Source organism: Panulirus ornatus, chromosome 15 (assembly GCF_036320965.1).
Source record: "Panulirus ornatus isolate Po-2019 chromosome 15, ASM3632096v1, whole genome shotgun sequence".
NCBI lineage: Eukaryota > Metazoa > Arthropoda > Malacostraca > Decapoda > Palinuridae > Panulirus > Panulirus ornatus.
Window position 1 is genome coordinate 11,853,889 of NC_092238.1, and position 24,197 is coordinate 11,878,085.

General features: G+C 39.9%; 1 protein-coding gene across 24 annotated transcripts in view; it reads left to right on the forward strand.

Annotated features, from left to right (window-relative positions):
• LOC139753727 (uncharacterized) overlaps positions 1-24,197 on the forward strand; it is a 1,039,260-nt gene that overhangs the window by 1,006,811 nt on the left and 8,252 nt on the right. For all 24 annotated transcript variants that reach the window (XM_071670490.1, XM_071670488.1, XM_071670497.1 and 21 more), the window contains one exon: positions 12,825-12,892. In XM_071670490.1, the coding sequence (XP_071526591.1) occupies positions 12,825-12,878 (54 nt within the window). In that variant the 3' untranslated portion in view covers positions 12,879-12,892. The remainder of the gene's footprint in view (positions 1-12,824; positions 12,893-24,197) is intronic.

A 24,197-nucleotide genomic window follows, 5' to 3' on the forward strand; every position in this document is an offset into this window, starting at 1 on the left:
TGTGGAAGTCGAGAACATTATCTCGGAAAGCAAAAATGGGTATGTTTGAGGGAATAGTGGTTCCAACAATGTTGTATGGTTGCGAGGCGTGGGCTATGGATAGAGATGTGCGCAGGAGGATGGATGTGCTGGAAATGAGATGTTTGAGGACAATGTGTGGTGTGAGGTGGTTTGATCGAGTAAGTAACGTAAGGGTAAGAGAGATGTGTGGAAATAAAAAGAGCGTGGTTGAGAGAGCAGAAGAGGGTGTTTTGAAATGGTTTGGGCACATGGAGAGAATGAGTGAGGAGAGATTGACCAAGAGGATATATGTGTCGGAGGTGGAGGGAACGAGGAGAAGAGGGAGACCAAATTGGAGGTGGAAAGATGGAGTGAAAAAGATTTTGTGTGATTGGGGCCTGAACATGCAGGAGGGTGAAAGGAGGGCAAGAAATAGAGTGAATTGGAGTCATGTGGTATACAGGGGTTGACGTGCTGTCAGTGGATTGAAGCAAGGCATGTGAAGCGTCTGGGGTAAACCATGGAAAGCTGTGTAGGTATGTATATTTGCGTGTGTGGACGTGTGTATGTACATGTGTATGGGGGGGGGGGTTGGGCCATTTCTTTCGTCTGTTTCCTTGCGCTACCTCGCAAATGCGGGGGACAGCGACAAAGTATAAAAAAAAAAAAAAAAAAAAAAAAAAATATATATATATAATCCCTGAGGATAGGGGAGAAAGAATACTTCCCACGTATTCCCTGCATGTCGTAGTAGGCGACTAAAAGGGGAGGGAGCGGGTGGCTGGAAATACTCCCCTCTCGCTTTTTTTTTTTTTTTTTCAAAAAGAGGGAACAGAGAAGGGGGCCAGGTGAGGATATTCCCTCAAAGGCCCAGTCCTCTGTTCTCAACGCTACCTCGCTAATGCGGGAAATGGCGAATAGTGTGAAAGAAAAAAGATATATATATATATATATATATATATCTTTCTTTCAAACTGTTCGCCATTTCCTGCATTAGCGAGGTAGCGTTAAGAACAGAGGACTGGGCCTTTGAGGGAATACCCTCACCTGGCCCAATTCTCTGTTTCTTCATTTGGAAAAAAAAAAAAAAAAAAAAAACGAGAGGAGGATTTCCAGCCCCCCGCTCCCTCCCCTTTTAGTCGCCTTTTACGACACGCAGGGAATACGTGGGAAGTATTCTTTGTCCCCTATCCCCAGGGAAAATATATATATATATATATATATATATATATATATATATATATATATATATATATATATATATATATATATGCAAGGAATAGTGAATGGAAGGATGTGGTATACTGGGGTCGATGTGCTGTCAGTGGACTGAACCAGGGCATGTGAAACATATGGGGTGAAACATGGAAAGGTCTGTGGGGCCTGGATGTAGATAGGGAGCTATGATTTTGGTGCATTATACAAGACAGCTAGGGGGAGCATGAAGGAATGTGGCCTTTTTGCCTGTTTCCCTGGCGCTCCCTCGCTGAAGCAGAGGGTAACAATGGTGTTTCCTGTGTGACAGGGTAGTGCCAGGAATGGATGAAGGCAAGCAAGTATGAATATGTACATGTGTATATCTGTATATGTCTGTGCATGTGTATGTATATGTGCATATATGGGCATTTATGTATATGTGTGTGTGTGTGTATTAGTGGATGGGCCATTCTTTCTTTGTCCCTTTCCTGGCACTACCTTGCTGACACAGGAAACAGCGATTAAGCATAATAATGATATAGTGGATTAATACAGAGAGAAGAGGTAGTGAAAGCTTTGTAGAAGATGAAATCCAGCAAGGTGGCAGGTTTGGATGGTACTGCAGTGGAATTTATTAAAGAAGGGGTGACTATGTTGTTGAATGGTTGGTAAGGATATTCATTGTATGTACGGAACATGGTGTAAAGGCAAAGGTGATAAAGGTAAGTGTTCAAACTACAGAGGGACAAGTTTGTTGAGTATTCCTCAGAAATTATATGGGAGGGTTTTGATTGAGAGGGTGAAGGCATGTACAGAGCATCAGATTGGGGAGGAGCAGGGTGGTAGAGGATATGTGAATCAGGTGTTTACTTTAAAGAATGTGTGTGTTGAGAAATGCTTAGAAAAACAGATGGATTTGTATGTAGCATTCATGGAACCAGAGAAGGCGTATGATAGGATTGATAGAGATGCTTTGTGGAAGGTCTTAAGAGTATATGGTGTGGGAGGTCAGTTGCTAGAAGCAGTGAAAAGTTTTTACCAAGGATGTTAGGCATGTGTACGAGTAGGAAGAGATGAGAGTGATTGGTTTCCAGTGAATGTCGGTCTGCGGCAGGGTTGTGTGATATCTCCATGGTTGTTTAATTTATTTATGGATGGGTTGGTTAGGGAGGTAAATGGAAGAGTTTTGGAGAGAGGGGCAAGTATGCAGTCTGTTGGGGATGAGAGGACCTGGGAAGTGAGTCAGTTGTTGATCACCGATGATACAGCTCTAGTGGCTGATTCATGTTAGAAACTACCGAATTTGGTGACTGAGTTTGGTAGTGTGAAAGAAGAAAGTTGAGAGTAAATGTGAATAAGAACAAGGTTATTAGGTTCAGTAGGGTCAAGGGACAAGTTGGTTTGGATGTAAGTTTGAATGGAGAAAATTTGGATGAAGAGTTTTAGATATCTGGGAGTAGACTTAGACTTAGCAGTGGAAAGAACCATGGAAGTGGAAGTGACTCACAGGGTGGGGAGGGGGCAAATATTCTGGGAGCGATGAAGAATGCATGGAAAGAGAGAACATGATCTTGGAGAGCAAAAAGAGGTATGTTTGAAGGAATAATAGTTCTAACAATGTTATATGGTTGTGAGGCATGGGCTGTAGATAGGGTTGTACAAAGGAGGGTGGATGTGTTGGAAATGAGATGTTTGAGGACAATATGTGGTGCGAGGTAGTTTGATCAAGTAAGTAATGAAAGAGTAAGAGAGATGTGTGGGAATGAGAAGAGTGTGGTTGAGAGAGCAGAAGAGGGTGTGTTGAAATGGTATGGACATATGGAGAGAATGAATGAGGAAGGATTGACAAAGAGGATGTATATGTCAGAGGTGGAGAGAACAAGGTGGTGTGAGGTAATTTGATCAAGTAAGTAATGAAAGGGTAAGAGAGACTTGTGGGAATGGGAAGAGTGTGGTGAAGAGAGCAGAAGAGGGTGAGTTGAAATGGTATGGACATATGGAGAGAATGAATGAGGAAGGATTGACAAAGAGGATATGTCTGTCAGTGGAGGAGGGAACAAGGAGAAGTGGGAGACCAACTTGGAGGTAGAAGGATGGAGTGAAAAAGATTTTGAGTGATCAGGCCCTGAACATACAGGAGGGTGAGAGGTGAATTAGAATGATGTGGTATACCGTGATCGATGTGCTGTCATTGGACTGAACCAGGGCATGGGAAATGTCTGGGTTAATCCATGAAAGGTCTGTGGGGCCTGGTTGTGGATAGGGAGCTGTGGTTTCGGTGCATTACACATGACAGGTATAGACTGAGTGTGAAGGAATGTGGCCTTTTTGTCTGTTTTCCTGGTACTGCCTTGCCTCCTGTGAGGCGGGGTAGTGACAGGAATGGAGGAAGGCAAGTGAATATGAATATGTACATGTGTATATATGTATATGTCTGTGTATGTGTATGTATATGTATGTATATGGGCGTTTATGTTTATATGTGAGTTGATGGGCCATTATTCATCTGTTTCCTGGTGCTACCTCGCTGATGCGGGAAACAACGATTATATATAATGAATATAGATGAATAAATAGATATAATAGATATAAAAAAATTATTATATATATATATATATATATATATATATATATATATATATATATATATATATATATATATATATATATATATTTACACTTCTCTTCAGTGGGTTCTTTTGTATTCCTTGATTTAAGGGAAGAAAACCTTACTTAGCCTATCGTAGATCTTGAAGAAATGTGGGTGTAACAGACCAATAGCTGTCTGTCATTTTCTTTATGTATCATGTATTTTCATTGCTTAAATGACAGTCAGAATATTGTTCATATAATACCTCCATTGTTAATATTTCATTTTGAATTTTATTTCATGCATTTTTGGCCTTCAGTCCCCAATCCCATAATTTCATGGGAACTGGTGTTACGATATAGTACAATATTGATAGAGTGTGAACTTTCTTGGTACTTGTCTCATGCTATATCCCAACCCATCTGTGTATAGATTAGTTAAGAATCTACTAAAGAGAATTATGTTTAAGAAAATAAAAAAAAAATCAATGTACCTTATTCTCTGAGTGTAGGATGAATCTTTTAACATGTAGAGTGAACAGGTCCCCAGGAAAGGCAGAGTATTTTTATTTTCTTTTTTGTTGATGTGGATGATTATTACTTCATGCATTAGATAAGAGCATACTGAAGAGACTTGTATAAAAAAAAGTACTGTGTATAGAAAATATGATTTATCTTATCATTCGCCGAGCAACATATCAATTCTCTGAACCAATTGATGAATTACTCATCTCTGTGAAAGCAACACCTGGTATTTTTCTTTACATTTGATATATTTTTAATGCATAAATTCATCAAGAACCTACAAAAGAGTTATGTTGAAAAAAATTAATAAAAAGATACAATTTGCCAGGTCAGTCAATGAGTGTGAGTTAAATGTTTTTAAGAAAAGAACAAATGAGCTGGAATCATGCAAATGTTTGTCCATCATTTCTGCCTTTTCCTCCAAGTTATAAGTCTCCCTCTTCATTTTAGGGGGTCCCCCTTGTAGTTTTACTTAGTAACTGATACCTGTGTGTATAAAAGCAGAATTACAGGAGTGGCAGTTGATATATCTTGGACACAGGGTACTGGCAGAGAACTAATATAGTTGTCAGTGTAGCTTAGGCACTTGTGTACTATTATTTGGGTTGTCATTGCTCAGATACACTGCATGGCCAGCTGGAACTAAGTTAGGTACTCAATGCTATATTAATTTTATTGCATCAAGTTGTGCTATATCTTGGCCCATCTGTATTTCAATTTATTAATGTACCATAGAAAGGATTCAGGATGTAACTGAATTTAACTTCTAACAGATTACTCTTCCACCAGTTAGTCCGTTTGCATGGGGTTTATTGTAATAACTTTAAAAAGTAGGCCCCATAGTATAAGAGTGCTGCAAATTAGATGACTAATTTATTAAAAGAATTAGCTTGCATTCCTTGACTGTACTCATTATAAGATCATTAGAATCCATGGAAATGTTCATGATTTATTTTTTGGAAAAATTGCTTGTTCAGCAACTGCTTGGGTCCCACCATGCTGAACCAAAGACATGTCATTGGATTTTGATACAATGAAAATATCATTCTTCTCATATATATGAATATATATATATATATATATATATATATATACAAATAAATTGCATATGAACGCGCACCTTCATAGAACATACAAACCTCCAACAGCCAGGATTGAACCCGGGGCCCCTGTGCAAGAGGCAGGCATGCTAACCACTAGGCTATGGGACTGTATAATAGGAAACAACTATTCGAAATACTAAGTACTCGAATACCCTTCGTCTCACAATGATGAGCAAGGGGGTCTATACCGGTTGTTTCCGAACAGACACACATAGCCAGCTGATAGCGTTTTACCGAACCTAACTTTACAACGTGGAGGTATATGAATACGAATAAAGTGCATATGAACGCACACCTTCATAGAACATACAAACCTCCAACAGCCAGGATCGAACCCGGGACCCGTGTGCAAGAGGCAGGTTTGTATGTTCTATGAAGGTGCGCGTTCATATGCACTTTATTCATATTCATGTACAGTTAGGTTCGGTAAAACGCTATCAGCTGGCTATGTGCGTCTGTTCGGAAACAACCGGTATAGACCCCGTTGCTCACCATTGTGAGACGAAGGGTATTCGAGTACTTAGTATTTCGAATAGTTGTTTCCTATTATACAGTCCCATAGCCTAGCGGTTTGCATGCCTGCCCCTTGCACAGGGGTCCCGGGTTCGATCCTGGCTGTTGGAGCTTTGTATGTTCTATGATATATATATATATATATATATATATATATATATATATATATATATATATATATATATATATATATATATTTATTTATTTTGCTTTGTCGCTGTCTCCCGCATCAGCGAGGTAGCACAAGGAAACAGACAAAAGAATGGCCCAACCCACCCACATACACATGTATATACATACATGTCCACTTACGCAATTATACATACCTATTCATCTCAAGGTATACATATATATATGTTTTAGATATCTGGGAGTGGATCTGGCAGCGGATGGAACCATGGAAGCGGAAGTGGATCATAGGGTGGGGGAGGGGGCGAAAATTCTGGGGGCCTTGAAGAATGAGTGGAAGTCGAGAACATTATCTCGGAAAGCAAAAATGGGTATGTTTGAAGGAATAGTGGTTCCAACAATGTTGTATGGTTGCGAGGCGTGGGCTATGGATAGAGTTGTGCGCAGGAGGATGGATGTGCTGGAAATGAGATGTTTGAGGACAATGTGTGGTGTGAGGTGGTTTGATCGAGTGAGTAACGTAAGGGTAAGAGAGATGTGTGGAAATAAAAAGAGCGTGGTTGAGAGAGCAGAAGAGGGTGTTTTGAAGTGGTTTGGGCACATGGAGAGAATGAGTGAGGAAAGATTGACCAAGAGGATATATGTGTCGGAGGTGGAGGGAACGAGGAGAAGAGGGAGACCAAATTGGAGGTGGAAAGATGGAGTGAAAAAGATTTTGTGTGATCGGGGCCTGAACATGCAGGAGGGTGAAAGGAGGGCAAGGAATAGAGTGAATTGGAGCGATGTGGTATACCGGGGTTGACATGCTGTCAGTGGATTGAATCAAGGCATGTGAAGCGTCTGGGGTAAACCATGGAAAGCTGTGTAGGTATGTATATTTGCGTGGGTGGACGTATGTATATACATGTGTATGGGGGGGGTTGGGCTATTTCTTTCATCTGTTTCCTTGCACTACCTCGCAAACGCGGGAGACAGCGACAAAGTATAATAAATAAATATAAATATATATATATATATACACACACACACAGACATATACATATATACACATGTACATAATTCATACTGTCTGCCCTTATTCATTCCCATTGCCACCTCGCAGGAAGGTGAAAGGCGGGCAAGGAATAGAGTGAATTGGATCGATGTGGTATACCAGGGTCGATGTGCTGTCAATGGATTGAATCAGTGCATGTGAAGCATCTGGGGTAAACCATGGAAAGTTGTCTGGATGTGGAAAGGGAGCTGTGGTTTCGGGCATTATTGCATGACAGCTAGAGACTGAGTGTGAACGAATGGTGCCTTTGTTGTCTTTTCCTAGCGCTACCTCGCACACATGAGGGGGGAGGGGGATGTTATTCCATGTGTGGCGAGGTGGGGATGGGAATGAATAAAGGCAGACAGTGTGAATTGTGTGCATGTGTATATATGTATATGTCTGTGTGTGTATATATATGTGTACATTGAGATGTATGGGTATGTATATTTGCATGGGTGTATGTGTCTGTATATACATGTGTATGGGGGGTGGGTTGGGCCATTTTCTTTCGTCTGTTTCCTTGCGCTACCTCGCAAACACGGGAGACAGCGACAAAGCAAAATAGATAATAAATTATTTATTTATTCATTTATTATACTTTGTCACTGTCTTTCGCGTTAGCGAGGTAGCACAAGGAAACAGACGAAAGAATGGCCCAGCCCACCCACATACACATGTATATACATACATGTCCACACATGCACATATACATACCTATACATCTCAACGTATACACACACACACACACACACACACACACACACACATATAAATATACACTTGTACATAATTCATACTGTCTGCCCTTATTCATTCCCATCACCACCCCGCCACGCATGAAATAACAACCCCCTCCCCTCGCATGTGCGCAAGGTAGCACTAGGAAAAGACAACAAAGGCCACATTCGTTCACACTCAGTCTCTAGCTGTCATGTATAATGCACCGAAACCACAGCTTCCATTCCACATTCAGGCCCCACAGAACTTTCCATGGTTTACCCCAGATGCTTCACATGCCCTGGTTCAATCCATTGACAGTGTGTCAACCCTGGTATACCACATCGTTCCAATTCACTCTAATCCTTGCATGCCTTTCATCCTCTTGCATGTTCAGGCCCACCACTCAAATTCTTTTTCACTCCATCTTTCCACCTCCAATTTGGTGTCCCACTTCTCCTCGTTCCCTCGACTTCTGACACATATACTCTTTTGGTCGATCTTTCTTCACTCGTCCACTCCATGTGACCAGACCATTTCTAAACACCCTCTTCTGCTCTCTCAACCACACACTTTTTATTACCACACATCTCTCTTACCCTTTCATTACTTACTCGATCAAACTACCTCACACTGCATATTGTCCTCAAGCATCTCATTTCCAGCACATCCACCCTCCTCCACACAATTCTATCTATAGCCCACGCCTCGCAACCATATATCATTGTTGGAACCACTGTTTCTTCAAACATACCCATTTTTGCTTTCCAAGATAACGTTCTCAACTTCCACACATTCTTCAACACTCCCAGAACTTTCGCCCCCTCCCCCACCCTATGATTCTTTTCCGTTTCCATGGTTCCATCCACTGCCAAATCCACTCCCAGATATCTAAAACACTTCACTTCCTCCAGTTTTTCTCCATTCAAACTTACCTCCCAATTGCCTTGTCCCTCAGCCCTTCTGTACCTAATAACCTTGCTCATATTCACATTTACTCTCAGCTTTCTTCTTTCACACACTTTACCAAACTCAGTCACCAGCTTCTGCAGTTTCTCACCCAAATCAGCCACCAGTGCTGTATCATCAGCGAACAACAACTGACTCACTTCACAAGCTCTCTCATCCACTACAGACTGCATACTTGCCCCTCTTTTCAAAACTCTTGCATTCACCTCCCTAACAACCCAACCCATAAACAACTTAACCATGGAGACATAATTGCCAGTTATTATATAATTAATTGTAGAGTGTATTTGTGCAGTTAAACCATGATTTTTTCATAAAAACTATATTTTTCACTACAGAATATTAGTTTCAACCAATCTCAGCACCTGAAGTAGAAACTTTAGTATCTTTTCTCATAGAAAAGTAATGAAAAGGGTCATTCGAATCTCCTATATTCATGGCAAAATGATATTTTTAAGAAATTGGCCTTGGAAACAAAATGTTTCCAAAAGGTTAAATAGCCTAGAAGTAAGTCTGTATGTTGTTTGTGTGTTTTGTTTTGTTTTTTTCCATAAAGCCTGTATATTTTTCTGTTTGTAAGTAGGGAGCCTGCATAAATGAAATATGTTTGAGTTTATATTTTGCTCCTAGATCATGAGAGAATCTTCATGAATGCCAGGTTAAGAGGTGAACAAGCTTTATGCTGAAGAGGATACAGAATTTGCAGTACAGGGAACTTTGCTGGTGGAAAATTCTGTCAGTAGGTCGAATATCTTGTGGTTAATTGGTGATGAATATCCTTAAGAATTTTTCATGAATTTATGAGCTGTTGTCTTGTTAGATTGGTCCCATGTTGGTTTTATTTTATACGTGACTCAGGTTGAAGGTGCATAAAGACATATCTAGGGAGGATTCTGATTGTAGCTCCTTTTCAACGTTGATAACACTTTTGCACATGATGGTTTAGTCCTCCTTGTACCCTTAAGGTACTAGGCACATCAGCCACCTGTGTGTAAATTTTTACTTTATGAATGTATGCATTTTTTTTCCATGAATATGTTCTATGTGGCACCTGGGAGGTGGGTCATTTGGTGTTTACAGACTTGGCTCTGTTGGCAAACTTTAGAAAGAAGCAGCAGATTTGGAAGAGTATGTAAGAGAGGGAATTTAAGAATTGGTGTGAATAAGGGATGTGGATTGAGACAGATTGGTTTGAGTGTGAGATTGAATGAGGAGACCTTGATGAAGGTGGTGTGCTTTAGATAACTGGAAGTGAAATGGAAGTGAAGGGAGCTATGGGAACTGAGATGAATCATTAGTATAGTAGAGGGGCAAAGTTCCTAGATACATTAAGAAGTTTGTGAGAGTCACCATGTACACCAGATACTATATCTAATACCAATATTGCCATTACAGCAGATTTACTGAGATGCATGCTTCCTCTAGCACATAAATGATTTCGATAGATTAAGATTTGTCATGCAGTTTTTGGTCATATATTTTTCCTATGTGCATATATTCATAAATGCTTGCTTTGTAATATTACATACACCAACCAGTACATCTTACACCAGCATCACCATATCTGAGCATGTTTGTTGAGGAGTGCACAATTGTTAGTGTATAGATTTTTACAAATTATAATTTTATGGCTGTTTTTTGCCTTGTATTGTTTCTTTATATGTTTTTGTCTGTAATGATAACTCCTTATGTGTATACTGTACATTTAATGGCAAATCATAAACTAATATCATCACGAAGTAAATAGTTTTTTAGTTCTACTGCAGATATATATTATAGTATGAGGTGGAGGGAATCAAGCTGAACTTTATATGGATGCTTTGGCTAGACTGTGTGCAGGAAACGATGACAGGAAATTAAAACCATAATTCATGTCTATATATCCAAAAATTTATATTTGGGGAATTTTTTAAGACTTTGGAAGCATATTGCATCCAATGTACATTATCATAAGTATTTTGGAGGGCACACATTGAGACATCGGTGTGCCATAGTATTATGTTGTTCACAACCTTCTTCTTGACTTGATTTCATTCAGTTATGTAGGAGCTCTGGAGGGTATTCTGGTTCCAGTTGAGGATGTTGGACACGATGAAATTCTTAGTCTCCTTGTCTTTGCAGTAGATTTTTTAAAAGGTTAAGTTGGTTGTTGGGTTGTGTTTACTTGGTTGTTGTCAGAATTGATGCTGTGGAGAATCCTTTTGTGTGTTTTGTAAGATAGGGACACTGGTTACAATAGATTTGAGGGCCATTTGTAGTACTCCAAGTTTTATGTTGTTCAGGAAGAGGCAAGTCTGTATGTCTGCTTCATTGTTAGAGAAGCCATTGTTCATGATGATCTGCTTTAGTTATCAGGTTTTATGATGAAATCATTCAAAGTGCATTGTCTTGTAAACTTGATGGAAGAAGACCCTTAACTCACTGTACACGTATGAGTTGTCATTTATAATGATCTCTCTGGACACTACCTATATCTTCAACAAGGGAGTTATATTATCATTACTTCCAGCTTCTTTATCCGGAGGTTTAATGATGGCTGCACAGGGAGCTGGCACTTCAGTGGCTGTCAAGTGTCAGCCTCTGGCCCAAGTAGCTGCCTTATCTTTCTACCTCGCTCCCACATGGGCAGTTGTTTTTTAGTCCACAAACATACAAACATTCTCTCATACTTGACAGCACATAAATCATACAACTCATAGTTCGTAACTGTATTTTCCTGTATTGAGCGCTATGTGCTAGCCTTGCCTTTTGGCTAAATCATACCCAAAGTAACTTAGTGATAATCTCTCCTGCATCATAAACAGGGATTCAACATATTGCTGAGATCCCTCAACCAAAACTCCTTGTAAGCCTTCAAGTGAAAAATCCTCATATTATTCTTTCTTCTGCTTATATTTCTTTAAAGTGATGATACAGGAGGAGAGAAAATTATCAGTTTTCATTGTCATAGATATCAGTTAAGTTGTGATTTGTTGGGTGCTCAAATTGGAAAAGCTATTAATTTGAACTTGATAAAGACTTAAAGTTATGCAAGGAAAATAGTCTGCAATAACCACAGCTATGCATATTTAGAATTAACGAGCCAGTCTAGAAGAAAGATGTACTCTTTGGACTGATTGATTCAAGCCTGAGTTTACTGCAGAACTTATGTAAAAATGTAGATGCAATATGAAACTTTATGTATTGAGTACTTGCATCTGATAAGCTTGCTGGTCCCAGGTATCTGATATTTCATTATATTGACAGGAGAAACTGTCAGACAATTGTCTGTTTCCCCAGATGAATGGATCAGATGGAAATCAAAATGAAGATAACATTTCTGCTCACAGGCAAACATCCTCATTTGGGGCATGCCTTTAATGAAATGTGAAAAAAGGCATAGGGATGGAAAACATCTTTTAAAAAAGGGCTGTTGTTGTTGAGAAATATGTGCTCGGAAAGAAACAATCATCACAACCACCCACATACAAATTGCCAACAGCTGTATGGTAATTGTGTGTTGTTGAGTATTATGTGACACCAGATAGCAGATACACACAAGCAGCAAGCTCATGGGAGCAAACTGTAATATTCTAGTTTTATGACATGGTTGTATTCAGACTTTTATTAACAGATTAGAGAAATAGAACATGACAAAGTGAATGCTCTAGTTTGGCAGAAAATATAGATTTTCTTTTTCTGTAGGAATGATAGGGTAAGTGTACGAAAACATACAGTATTGTTTCCACAGTTTTAGCCATACTGTTGGTGGTTGTGTTTTCTTAGCTACCTAGCAGAAATGGGACGTTTGAAGTAATGATTTTTTATAGTTATCAAAAAGTGTATTGATATTCAGTATATAAACAGAAACTTAGGTCTTGTTTTCTTAAAAGATTTATATAGTAGTTAAGTATAAACAGCTGTCTGTTGTAATATGTTTTCATTTTATGTAATATTATTTTTTAAGTAATATAGAAAATCAAGTGAGATTGTATATAAAGTAATATATTTATTTATTTAAAGAAATATGTTTATGCGTTCTTGATGTTTGCAATCATTTTTCGCAGAGAACAACAAATGGGGAGGAGAAAGTGTTAACACGAGTCAGGCTGGAGGGCTAAGTGCTTCACCCAGAGTAAGTTTCATTTGTCCCTATAAATATTTTGACACAGAACTTAATTACTGTAATATCCACATGTTGATTGCACTTTAGAATGTATTCCCATCCATAGGCTGTCATATACAAAACATATTCATGGTAAGTTGACCCAAAATACTAGTTAAAGTTAGATGGACACTTTCTTGAATTTGTGCAGCCAATAAGTTTTGGGAATGTTTATGCATGACGAATTTTCATTTTATATATACATTGTGTTATGGGTTTGTTGAACAATATTATTCAGCTACTTCTAGATATTGTGACAGATTTTAAACTTAAGTTTAGAGATGTAAAACATCAGAATGCTCAGGGAAAATTTTGCATGCATCATCTTACATGAAATTGAATGTAAGATTTGGAAGAGATATATTTGGTCATCTTAATGTAAGTATGGAATTATAGCATTCTCAGTTTCTTATGTTTAAAAGGAACTTAAGACTAACCCACATTAACACAAGCTCCCTGTGACTTAAATGATTCATTTTTCATGAGAATAATATGAGTCCAGTACAGCATCTTATTTTAGGGGAACTTAATTGGTTGACCCATTTTTGTCATCTTTCCCATTATCCACATGAATTAACATGGATTGTTTCATATGATCAGTGATATTCTTTTAAAACTCACTTTCACTGGATATTCTAAAGGTCCAAGTTTTTCAAAATTGCAATCTCCATAGAATTTTGATTGTTGTATTATATTTTTTCAAAGTAAGTTATATTAGAATTTCAAACTCCATAAACTTTGGAATTGTTGCAAATTATTTGTTGATTTTAGAGGACACTTATATTCAATATCTCTAGTAACCCATCTTAATCATAACCATATGTTTAATACCAGCATTTCTTTACACTATATTTCACTATCATGGCTGTGGCTTCTATCCTCTTAAAAAAGAAGATTCAGATTATGGAGCCTAAACATGAGAAAATAATCATACTTATGCTTTCCATGTTAAGTAACGCCGCCTGTCCTTCCTGGTTCTGAAATCACAATCGTTGGTTTATTAGTGTTGTATGATATTTACAGATTAGGTGATATTATCATGTAGGTAAATTCATATCTTCACAGACATGTTACTGACCATGAGTCAGCATGGGCCTGCCAAAGGCCAAGCCCACATGGGCTCAAATTCTGAGCTTAGAAGTTAGCCCACGACCAACCTAGCAGTTCATCCTTCCCATAGGGCTGGTCGATGAATGGGTACCTGGCTTAGGCTAGGGTTTGATTTGATTACCTGTTTTTACTGTACAAGTAGGGAGTTTTACCCTTGTGGTACCCCATCTCTTGAAGATTCTGTATCATACAAATTGAATATCTGCATGCTGTCTACATCAACCTTGTCTTTGATCACTTAATTCCATTCATCCATCACTTTCATACTTGAAAGTACTTCCTTACACCTTCTTTTAACAAATTTTTTGCTTAATTTAATGTTATGTTCTGTGGTTGTTCTTTTCGTACATCTCTTGAAGAACTTTTTAGTCCCTGTCATCAATATGCTTTTAAAACTTAAAGGTTTTGATCAGTTTACCACCCTCACTCTTCTTACTTCTAAGGTGGGCTTATTTAAAGCTTCTAGTCTCTGAATGTATCTCGTCAATCTTAGTTCTGGTACCATTTTCATTTTCCTCTAAACCTTCTTTATTAGATCCTTGTGCTTCTTTAGGTGCAGTGACCAAACTTGAGAACCATATGTACTAAGTTTTAACCTTGTTTGGGGAAAACTATTAGTGGTGAGGAGTTTTCAGCAAAAGAGTAAGGGTGTGTGTGCGTGGATTCAGAGAAGAGTGAATGGTTCCAGTTGAAGGTGGGTCTTTGTTAGGGATGTGTGTGATGTCACCATGGCTGTTTAATTTGTTTATGTATGGGTTGGTGGGAGGTAAATGCAAGGGTCTTGGTGAGAGGGGCTGGCATGCAGTATGTAGGGAGTGAAGGGGCCAGGGAAGTGAATTGTTGTTTGCTGATGACATGGCACTGGTGACACATTCAAATGAAAAACTATAGAATATGGTGTCTGAGATTGAGAGAGTGTGAAGGGAGAAAGCTAAGAGTAAAGTGTGAATAAATAGGTTATTAGCTTTAGCAGTACAGGGAGACTTTGTTGGTGCATAAGTTTAAATGGAGAAAACTTAGAGGAAGGTGAGTCACATGGTTGGTGAGGAGGTGAAGGTTTCTGGGGCAATGAGAGGTATGTGGAAAGAGAAGTTGTTATATGGGAGGGAAAAAAGATATGTTTGAAGGTATACTGATTTCAACAATGTTGTATGCATGTGAGGAATGTATGGAGGAGGGTGCATGTATTGGAAATGAAATGTTTTTTGGCAGTATATGGTTTAAGGAAAGTTGATCAAGTAAGTAATGATAAGGTAAGAAAGAGTTGTGGTAATAAGAAGAGTATGGTTAAGAAAGCTGAAGAGGGTATGCTGAAATGGTTGATATATGGAGAGAATGAGCAAGGAGAGATTGACAAAGAGGATGTATGTCTCAGAAGTGGAGGGGACAAGGTGAAGGGGGAGACCAGATTGGAGATAAAAGGATGGAGTGAAAATTATTTTAAGTGTTTGGGGCATGAACATGCAGGAAGGTGAAAGGCATGCACAGATTAGAATGCATGGAAGCAGTGTGGTATACAGGGGACAACCTGCTGTCAATGTACTGAACATGGCTCATCAAGGAGCCTTGAAAATGTTAAGGTCTGTATTGCCAGGTTGTGGATAGAGGTCTGTGTTGTTGATACAGCATGCATGATAGCTTGAGAATGGATTTGAGCTTGTAAAGCCTTTTCTGTATCTTGGCACAAACCTTGCTAATTTGGGATGTGAACTCCCATGGTTTAGCGGTTAGTGTTTCTGACCTTGACGCATTCACAGGCTGCCCAGGGTCAATCACTTAGGTTCAAAGCTTGGATCCTGCAGTCGGTCCATAGTCAACCCAGCTGTTCATCCACTTCTGAGGGTTAGTCGATAACATGGGTACCTAGCTCAGGCTTGGGAATGGGAATGAATGAAGGCAAGAAAGTATAAATATGTACATGTGTATATATGTATATGTCTGTGTATGTGTATGTATACATTGATGGGTGTATGTATGTATACGTTGATGTGTATATGTATGTGTCTGTGCTTGCATAGGCGTTTATGTATAAATGTGTGTATGTGAGTGGATGGGCTGTTCTTCGTCTGTTTCCTGGTGCTACCTCACATACACTTGGGAGATGGTGATCAAGTATGATGAATAAACAGAGACTTTTGGATGTTAATGTGCTGAGAGAAGCAACTGGAGGGATGTCTGATCATTATCTTGTGGAGGCAAAAGTGAAGATTTGTAGAGGTTTTCAGAAAAGAAGAGAGAATGTTGGGCTGAAGAGAGTGGTGAGAGTAAGTGAGCTTGGGAAGGAGACTTTTGTGAGGAAGTACCTTGAGAGACTGAGTGCAGAGTGGAAAAAGGTAAGAGCAAAGGACATAAGGGGAGTGGAGGAGGAATGGGATGTATTTAGGGAAGCAGTGATGGCTTGCGCAAAAGATGCTTGTGGCATGAGAAGCGTGGGAGGTGGGCAGATTAGAAAGGGTAGTGAGTGGTAGGATGAAGAAGTAAGATTATTAGTGAAAGACAAGATAGAGGCATTTGGACAGTTTTTGCAGGGAAATAGTGCAAATGACTGGGAGATGTATTAAAGAAGGAGGCAGGAGGTCAAGAGAAAGGTGCAAGAGGTGAAAAAGAGGGCAAATGAGAGTTGTGGTGAAAGAATATCATTAAAATTTAGGGAGAATAGAAAGGGGTTTTGGAAGGAGGTAAATAAAGTGCATAAGACAAGAGAGGAAATGGGAACATCAGTGAAGGGGTTCAACGGAGAGGTAATAACAAGTGATGGTGATGTGAGAAGATGGAATGAGTATTTTGAAGGCTTGTTGAATGTGATAGATGATAGAGTGGAAGATATAGGGTGTTTTGGTCGAGGTGATTTGCAAAGTGAGAGGGTCAGGGAGAATGGTTTGGTAAACAGAGAAAGGTAGTGAAAGCTTTGCAGAGGATGAAAGCCGGCAAGGTGGCGAGTTTGGATGGTATTCCAATGGAATTTGTTAAAGAAGTGGGTGATTGTGTTGTTGACTGGTTGGTAAGGATATTCAGTGTATGTATGGCTTATGGTGAAGTGCCTGAGGATTGGCAGAATGCATGCATAGTGCCATTGTACAAAGGCAAAGGGAATAAAGGTGAATGTTCAAATTACAGAGGTATAGGTTTGTTAAGTATTCCTAGGAAATTATATGGGAGGGTATTGATTGAGAGGGTCAAGACATGTACAGAGCATCAGATTGGGGAAAAGCAGTGTGGTTTCAGAAGTGGCAGAGGATTTGTGGATCAAGCATTTGCTTTGAAGAATGTATGTGAGAAATACTTACAAAAACAAATGGATTTGTATGTAGCATTTATGGATCTGGAGAAGGCATACGATAGAGTTGATAGAGATGCTCTGTGGAAGGTATTAAGAATATATGGTGTGGGAGGCAAGTTGTTAGAAGCAGTGAAAAGTTTTTATCGCGGATGTAAGGCATGTGTACGTGTAGGAAGAGAGGAAAGTGATTGGTTCTCAGTGAATGTAGGTTTGCGGCAGGGGTGTGTGATGTCTCCATGGTTGTTTAATTTGTTTATGGATGGGGTTGTTAGGGAGGTGAATGCAAGAGTTTTGGAAAGAGTGGCAAGTATGCAGTCTGTTGTGGATGAGAGAGCTTGGGAAGTGAGTCAGTTGTTGTTCGCTGATGATACAGCGCTGGTGGCTGATTCATGTAAGAAACTGCAGAAGCTGGTGACTGAGTTTGGTAAAGTGTGTGAAAGAAGAAAGTTAAGAGTAAATGTGAATAAGAGCAAGGTTATTAGGTACAGTAGGGTTGAGGGTCAAGTCAGTTGGGAGGTAAGTTTGAATGGAGAAAAGCTGGAGGAATTGAAGTGTTTTAGATATCTGGGAGTGGATCTCGCAGCGGATGGAACCATTGAAGCAGAAGTGAATCATAGGGTGGGGGAGGGGGCGAAAATTCTGGGAGCCTTGAGGAATGTTTGGAAGTCGAGAACATTATCTCGGAAAGCAAAAATGGCTGTGTTTGAAGGAATAGTGGTTCCAACAATGTTTATATGGTTGCGAGGCGTGGGCTATGGATAGAGTTGTGCGCAGGAGGGTGGATGTGCTGGAAATGAGATGTTTTAGGACAATATGTGGTGTGAGGTGGTTTGATCATGTGTGGAAATAAAAAGAGTGTGGTTGAGAGAGCAGAAGAGGGTGTTTTGAAATGGTTTGGTCACATGGAGAGAATGAGTGGGGAAAGATTGACCAAGAGGATATATGTGTCAGAGGTGGAGGGAACGAGGAGGAGTGAGAGACCAAATTGGAGGTGGAAAGATGGAGTGAAAAAGATTTTGAGTGATCGGGGCCTGAACATGCAGGAGGGTGAAAGGCGGGCAAGGAATAGAGTGAATTGGAACGATGTGGTATACCGGGGTCGACGTGCTGTCATTGGATTGAACCAGGGCATGTGAAGCGTCTGGGGTAAACCATGCAAAGTGTGTGGGGCCTGGATGTGGAAAGGGAGCTGTGGTTTCTGTGCATTATACACGACAGCTAGAGACTGAGTGTGAACGAATGGGGCCTTTGGTGTTTTTCCTAGCGCTACCTCACACACATGAGGGGGGAGGGGGTTGTTATTCCATGTGTGGCAAGGTGGCGATGGGAACAAATAAAGGCAGACAGTATGAATTATGTACATGTGTATATATGTATATGTCTGTGTGTGTAATATATATGTGTACATTGAGATGTAGAGGTATGTATATTGTGCGTGTGTGGACATGTATGTATATACATGTGTATGTGGGCGGGTTGGGCCATTCTTTTGTCTGTTTCCTTATGCTACCTCGCTAACGCGGGAGACAGCGATAAAGCAAAATAAATAAAAATATAAATAAATCTTTTTCTTTCTTTCAAACTATTCGCCATTTCCCATGTTAGCAAGGTAGCATTAAGAACAGAGGACTGGGCCTCTGTTGCATGGAAATAGTGCAAATGACTGGGAGATGTATTAAAGAAGGAGGCAGGAGGTCAAGAGAAAGGTGCAAGAGGTGAAAAAGAGGGCAAATGAGAGTTGTGGTGAAAGAATATCATTAAAATTTAGGGAGAATAGAAAGGGGTTTTAGAAGGAGGTAAATAAAGTGCATAAGACAAGAGAGGAAATGGGAACATTAGTGAAGGGGGTTAACGGGAAGGTAATAACAAGTAATGGTGATGTGAGAAGATGGAGTGAGTATTTTGAAGGTTTGTTGAATGTGATACATGATAGAGTGGAAGATATAGGGTGTTTTGGTCGAGGTGATGTGCAAAGTGAGAGGGTCAGGGAGAATGGTTTGGTAAACAGAGAAAGGTAGTGAAAGCTTTGCAGAGGATGAAAGCCGGCAAGGTGGCGAGTTTGGATGGTATTGCAATGGAATTTATTAAAGAAGGAGGTGATTGTGTTGTTGACTGGTTGGTAAGGATATTCAGTGTATGTATGGCTTATGGTGAAGTGCCTGAGGATTGGCAGAATGCATGCATAGTGCCATTGTACAAAGGCAAAGGGAATAAAGGTGAGTGTTCAAATTACAGAGGTATAGGTTTGTTAAGTATTCCTAGGAAATTATATGGGAGGGTACTGATTGAGAGGGTCAAGACATGTACAGAGCATCAGATTGGGGAAAAGCAGTGTGGTTTCAGAAGTGGTAGAGGATTTGTGGATCAAGCATTTGCTTTGAAGAATGTATGTGAGAAATACTTAGAAAAACAAATGGATTTGTATGTAGCATTTATGGATCTGGAGAAGGCATATGATAGAGTTGATAGAGATGCTCTGTGGAAGGTATTAAGAATATATGGTGTGGGAGGAAAGTTGTTAGAAGCAGTGAAAAGTTTTTATCGAGGATGTAAGGCATGTGTACGTGTAGGAAGAGAGGAAAGTGATTGGTTCTCAGTGAATGTAGGTTTGCGGCAGGGGTGTGTGATGTCTCCATGGTTGTTTAATTTGTTTATGGATGGGGTTGTTAGGGAGGTAAATGCAAGAGTTTTGGAAAGAGGGGCAAGTATGAAGTCTGTTGGGGATGAGAGAGCTTGGGAAGTGAGTCAGTTGTTGTTCGCTGATGATACAGCGCTGGTGGCTGATTCATGTGAGAAACTGCAGAAGCTGGTGACTGAGTTTGGTAAAGTGTGTGAGAGAAGAAAGTAAAGAGTAAATGTGAATAAGAGCAAGGTTATTAGGTACAGTAGGGTTGAGGGTCAAGTCAATTGGGAGGTGAGTTTGAATGGAGAAAAACTGGAGGAAGTGAAGTGTTTTAGATATCTGGGAGTGGATCTGGCAGCGGATGGAACCATGGAAGCGGAAGTGGATCATAGGGTGGGGGAGGGGGCGAAAATTCTGGGGGCCTTGAAGAATGTGTGGAAGTCGAGAACATTATCTCGGAAAGCAAAAATGGGTATGTTTGAAGGAATAGTGGTTCCAACAATGTTGTATGGTTGCGAGGCGTGGGCTATGGATAGAGTTGTGCGCAGGAGAATGGATGTGCTGGAAATGAGATGTTTGAGGACAATGTGTGGTGTGAGGTGGTTTGATCGAGTGAGTAACGTAAGGGTAAGAGAGATGTGTGGAAATAAAAAGAGCGTGGATATATATATATATATATATATATATATATATATATATATATATATATATTTTTTTTTTTTCAAACTATTTGCCATTTCCTGTATTAGCGAAGTAGCGTTAAAAACAGAGGACTGGGCCTTTGAGGGAATATCCTCACCTGGCCCCTTTCTCTGTTCCTTCTTTTGGAAAATCAAAAAAAAAAAAAAAAGAGATGGGAGGATTACCAACCCCCTGCTCCCTCCCCTTTTAGTCGCCTTCTATGACACACAGGGAATACGTGGGAAGTATTCTTTCTCCCCTGTCCCAGGGATAATATATATATATATATATATATATATATATATATATATATATATATATATATATATATATATATATATATATATATCTTTTCTTCTTCTTTCATACTATTTGCCATTTCCCGCGTTAGCAAGGTAGCGTTAAGAACAGAGGACTGGGCCTCTGAGGGAATATCCTCACCTGGCCTCGTTCTCTGTTCCTTCTTTTGGAAAATAAAAAAAAAACGAGAGGGGAGGATTTCCAGCCCCCCGCTCCCTCCCCTTTTAGTCGCCTTCTACGACACGCAGGGAATACGTGGGAAGTATTCTTTCTCCCCTATCCCCAGGGATAATATATATATATATATATTTTTTTTTTTCTTTGTCGCTGTCTCCCGTGTTTGCAAGGTAGCGCAAGGAAACAGACAAAAGAAATGGCCCAACCCACCCCCATACAACATGCTTATACATACGTCCACACACGCAAATATACATACCTACACAGCTTTCCATGGTTTACCCCAGACGCTTCACATGCCCTGATTCAATCCACTGACAGCACGTCAACCCCGGTATACCACATCGATCCAATTCACTCTATTCCTTGCCCTCCTTTCACCCTCCTGCATGTTCAGGCCCCGATCACACAAAATCTTTTTCACTCCATCTTTCCACCTCCAATTTGGTCTCCCACTTCTCGTTCCCTCCACCTCCGACACATATATCCTCTTGCTCAATCTTTCCTCACTCATTCTCTCCATGTGCCCAAACCATTTCAAAACACCCTCTTCTGCTCTCTCAACCACGCTCTTTTTATTTCCACACATCTCTCTTACCCGTACGTTACTTACTCGATCCAACCACCTCACACCACACATTGTCCTCAAACATCTCATTTCCAGCACATCCATCCTCCTGCGCACAACTCTATCCATAGCCCACGCCTCGCAACCATAAAACATTGTTGAAACCACTATTCCTTCAAACATACCCATTTTTGCTTTCCGAGATAATGTTTTCGATTTCCACACATTCTTCAAGGCTCCCAGGATTTTCGCCCCCTCCCCCACCCTATGATCCACTTCCGCTTCCATGGTTCCATCCGCTGCCAGATCCACTCCCAGATATCTAAAACACTTTACTTCCTCCAGTTTTTCTCCATTCAAACTTACCTCCCAGTTGACTTGACCCTCAACCCTACTGTACCTAATAACCTTGCTCTTATTCACATTTACTCTTATGTTTCTTCTTTCTCACACTTTACCAAACTCAGTCACCAGCTTCTGCAGTTTCTCACATGAATCAGCCACCAGCGCTGTATCATCAGCGAACAACAACTGACTCACTTCCCAAGCTCTCTCATCCCCAACAGACTTCATACTTGCCCCTCTTTCCAAAACTCTTGCATTCACCTCCCTAACAACCCCATCCATAAACAAATTAAACAACCATGGAGACATCACACACCCCTGCTGCAAACCTACATTCACTGAGAACCAATCACTTTCCTCTCTTCCTACACGTACACATGCCTTACATCCTCGATAAAAACTTTTCACTGCTTCTAACAACTTTCCTCCCACACCATATATTCTTAATACCTTCCACAGAGCATCTCTATCAACTCTATCATATGCCTTCTCCAGATCCATAAATGCTACATACAAATCCATTTGCTTTTCTAAGTATTTCTCACATACATTCTTCAAAGCAAACACCTGATCCACACATCCTCTACCACTTGTGAAACCACACTGCTCTTCCCCAGTCTGATGCTCTGTACATGCCTTCACCCTCTCAATCAATACCCTCCCATATAATTTACCAGGAATACTCAACAAACTTATACCTCTGTAATTTGAGCACTCACTCTTATCCCCTTTGCCTTTGTACAATGGCACTATGCACACATTCCGCCAATTCTCAGGCACCTCACCATGAGTCATACATACTTTAAATAACCTTACGAACCATATATATATATATATATATATATATATATATATATATATATATATATATATATATATATATATATATATATATATATATATTATCTATTATAGTTTGTCACTATCTCCCGCATTAGTGAGGTAGCGCAAGGAGAGAGTTGTGCGCAGGAAGATGGATGTGCTGGAAATGAGATGTTTGAGGACAATATGTGGTGTGAGGTGGTTTGATTAAGTAAGTAATAATAGGGTAAGAGAGATGTGTGGTAATAAAAAGAGTGTGGTTGAGAGAGCAGAAGAGGGTGTTTTGAAATGGTTTGGTCACATGGAGAAAATGAGTGAGGAAAGACTGACCAAGAGAATATATGTGTCAGAGGTGAAGGGAACGAGAAGTGGGAGACCAAATTGGAGGTGGAAAGATGAAGTGAAAAAGATTTTGAGTGATTGGGGCCTGAACATGCAGGAGGGTGAAAGACGTGCAAGGAATAGAGTGAATTGGAACGATGTGTTATACCGGGGTCGACGTGCTGTCAGTGGATTGAATCAAGGCATGTGAAGCGTCTGGGGTAAACCATGGAAAGCTGTGTAGGTATGTATATTTGCGTGTGTGGACGTATGTATATACATGTGTATGGGGGGGTAGGGCCATTTCTTTCGTCTGTTTCCTTGCGCTACCTCACAAACGCGGGAGACAGCGACAAAGTATAATAAAAAAAAATAATATATATATATATATATATATATATATATATATATATATATATATATATATATATATATATATATCTTTTTTCGTACTATTCGCCATTTCCCGCGTTAGCAAGGTAGTGTTAAGAACAGAGGACTGGGCCTTTGAGGGAATGTCCTCACCTGGCCCCCTTCTCTGTTCCTTCTTTTGGAAAATTGAAAAAAACGGGAGGGGAGGATTTCCAGCCACCCGCTCCCTCCCCTTGTAGTCGCCTTCTACGACACGCAGGGAATTCGTGGGAAGTATTCTTTCTTCCCTATCTCCAAGGATAGGGGAGAAAGATATATATATATATATATATATATATATATATATATATATGAAAAGTTTTTATCGAGGATGTAAGGCATGTGTACGTGTAGGAAGAGAGGAAAGTGATTGGTTCTCAGTGAATGTAGGTTTGCGGCAGGGGTGTGTGATGTCTCCATGGTTGTTTAATTTGTTTATGGATGGGGTTGTTAGGGAAGTGAATGCAAGAGTTTTGGAAAGAGGGGCAAGTATGAAGTCTGTTGTGGATGAGAGAGCTTGGGAAGTGAGTCAGTTGTTTTTCGCTGATGATACAGCACTGGTAGCTGATTCATGTAAGAAACTGCAGAAGCTGGTGACTGAGTTTAGTAAAGTGTGTGAAAGAAGAAAGTTAAGAGT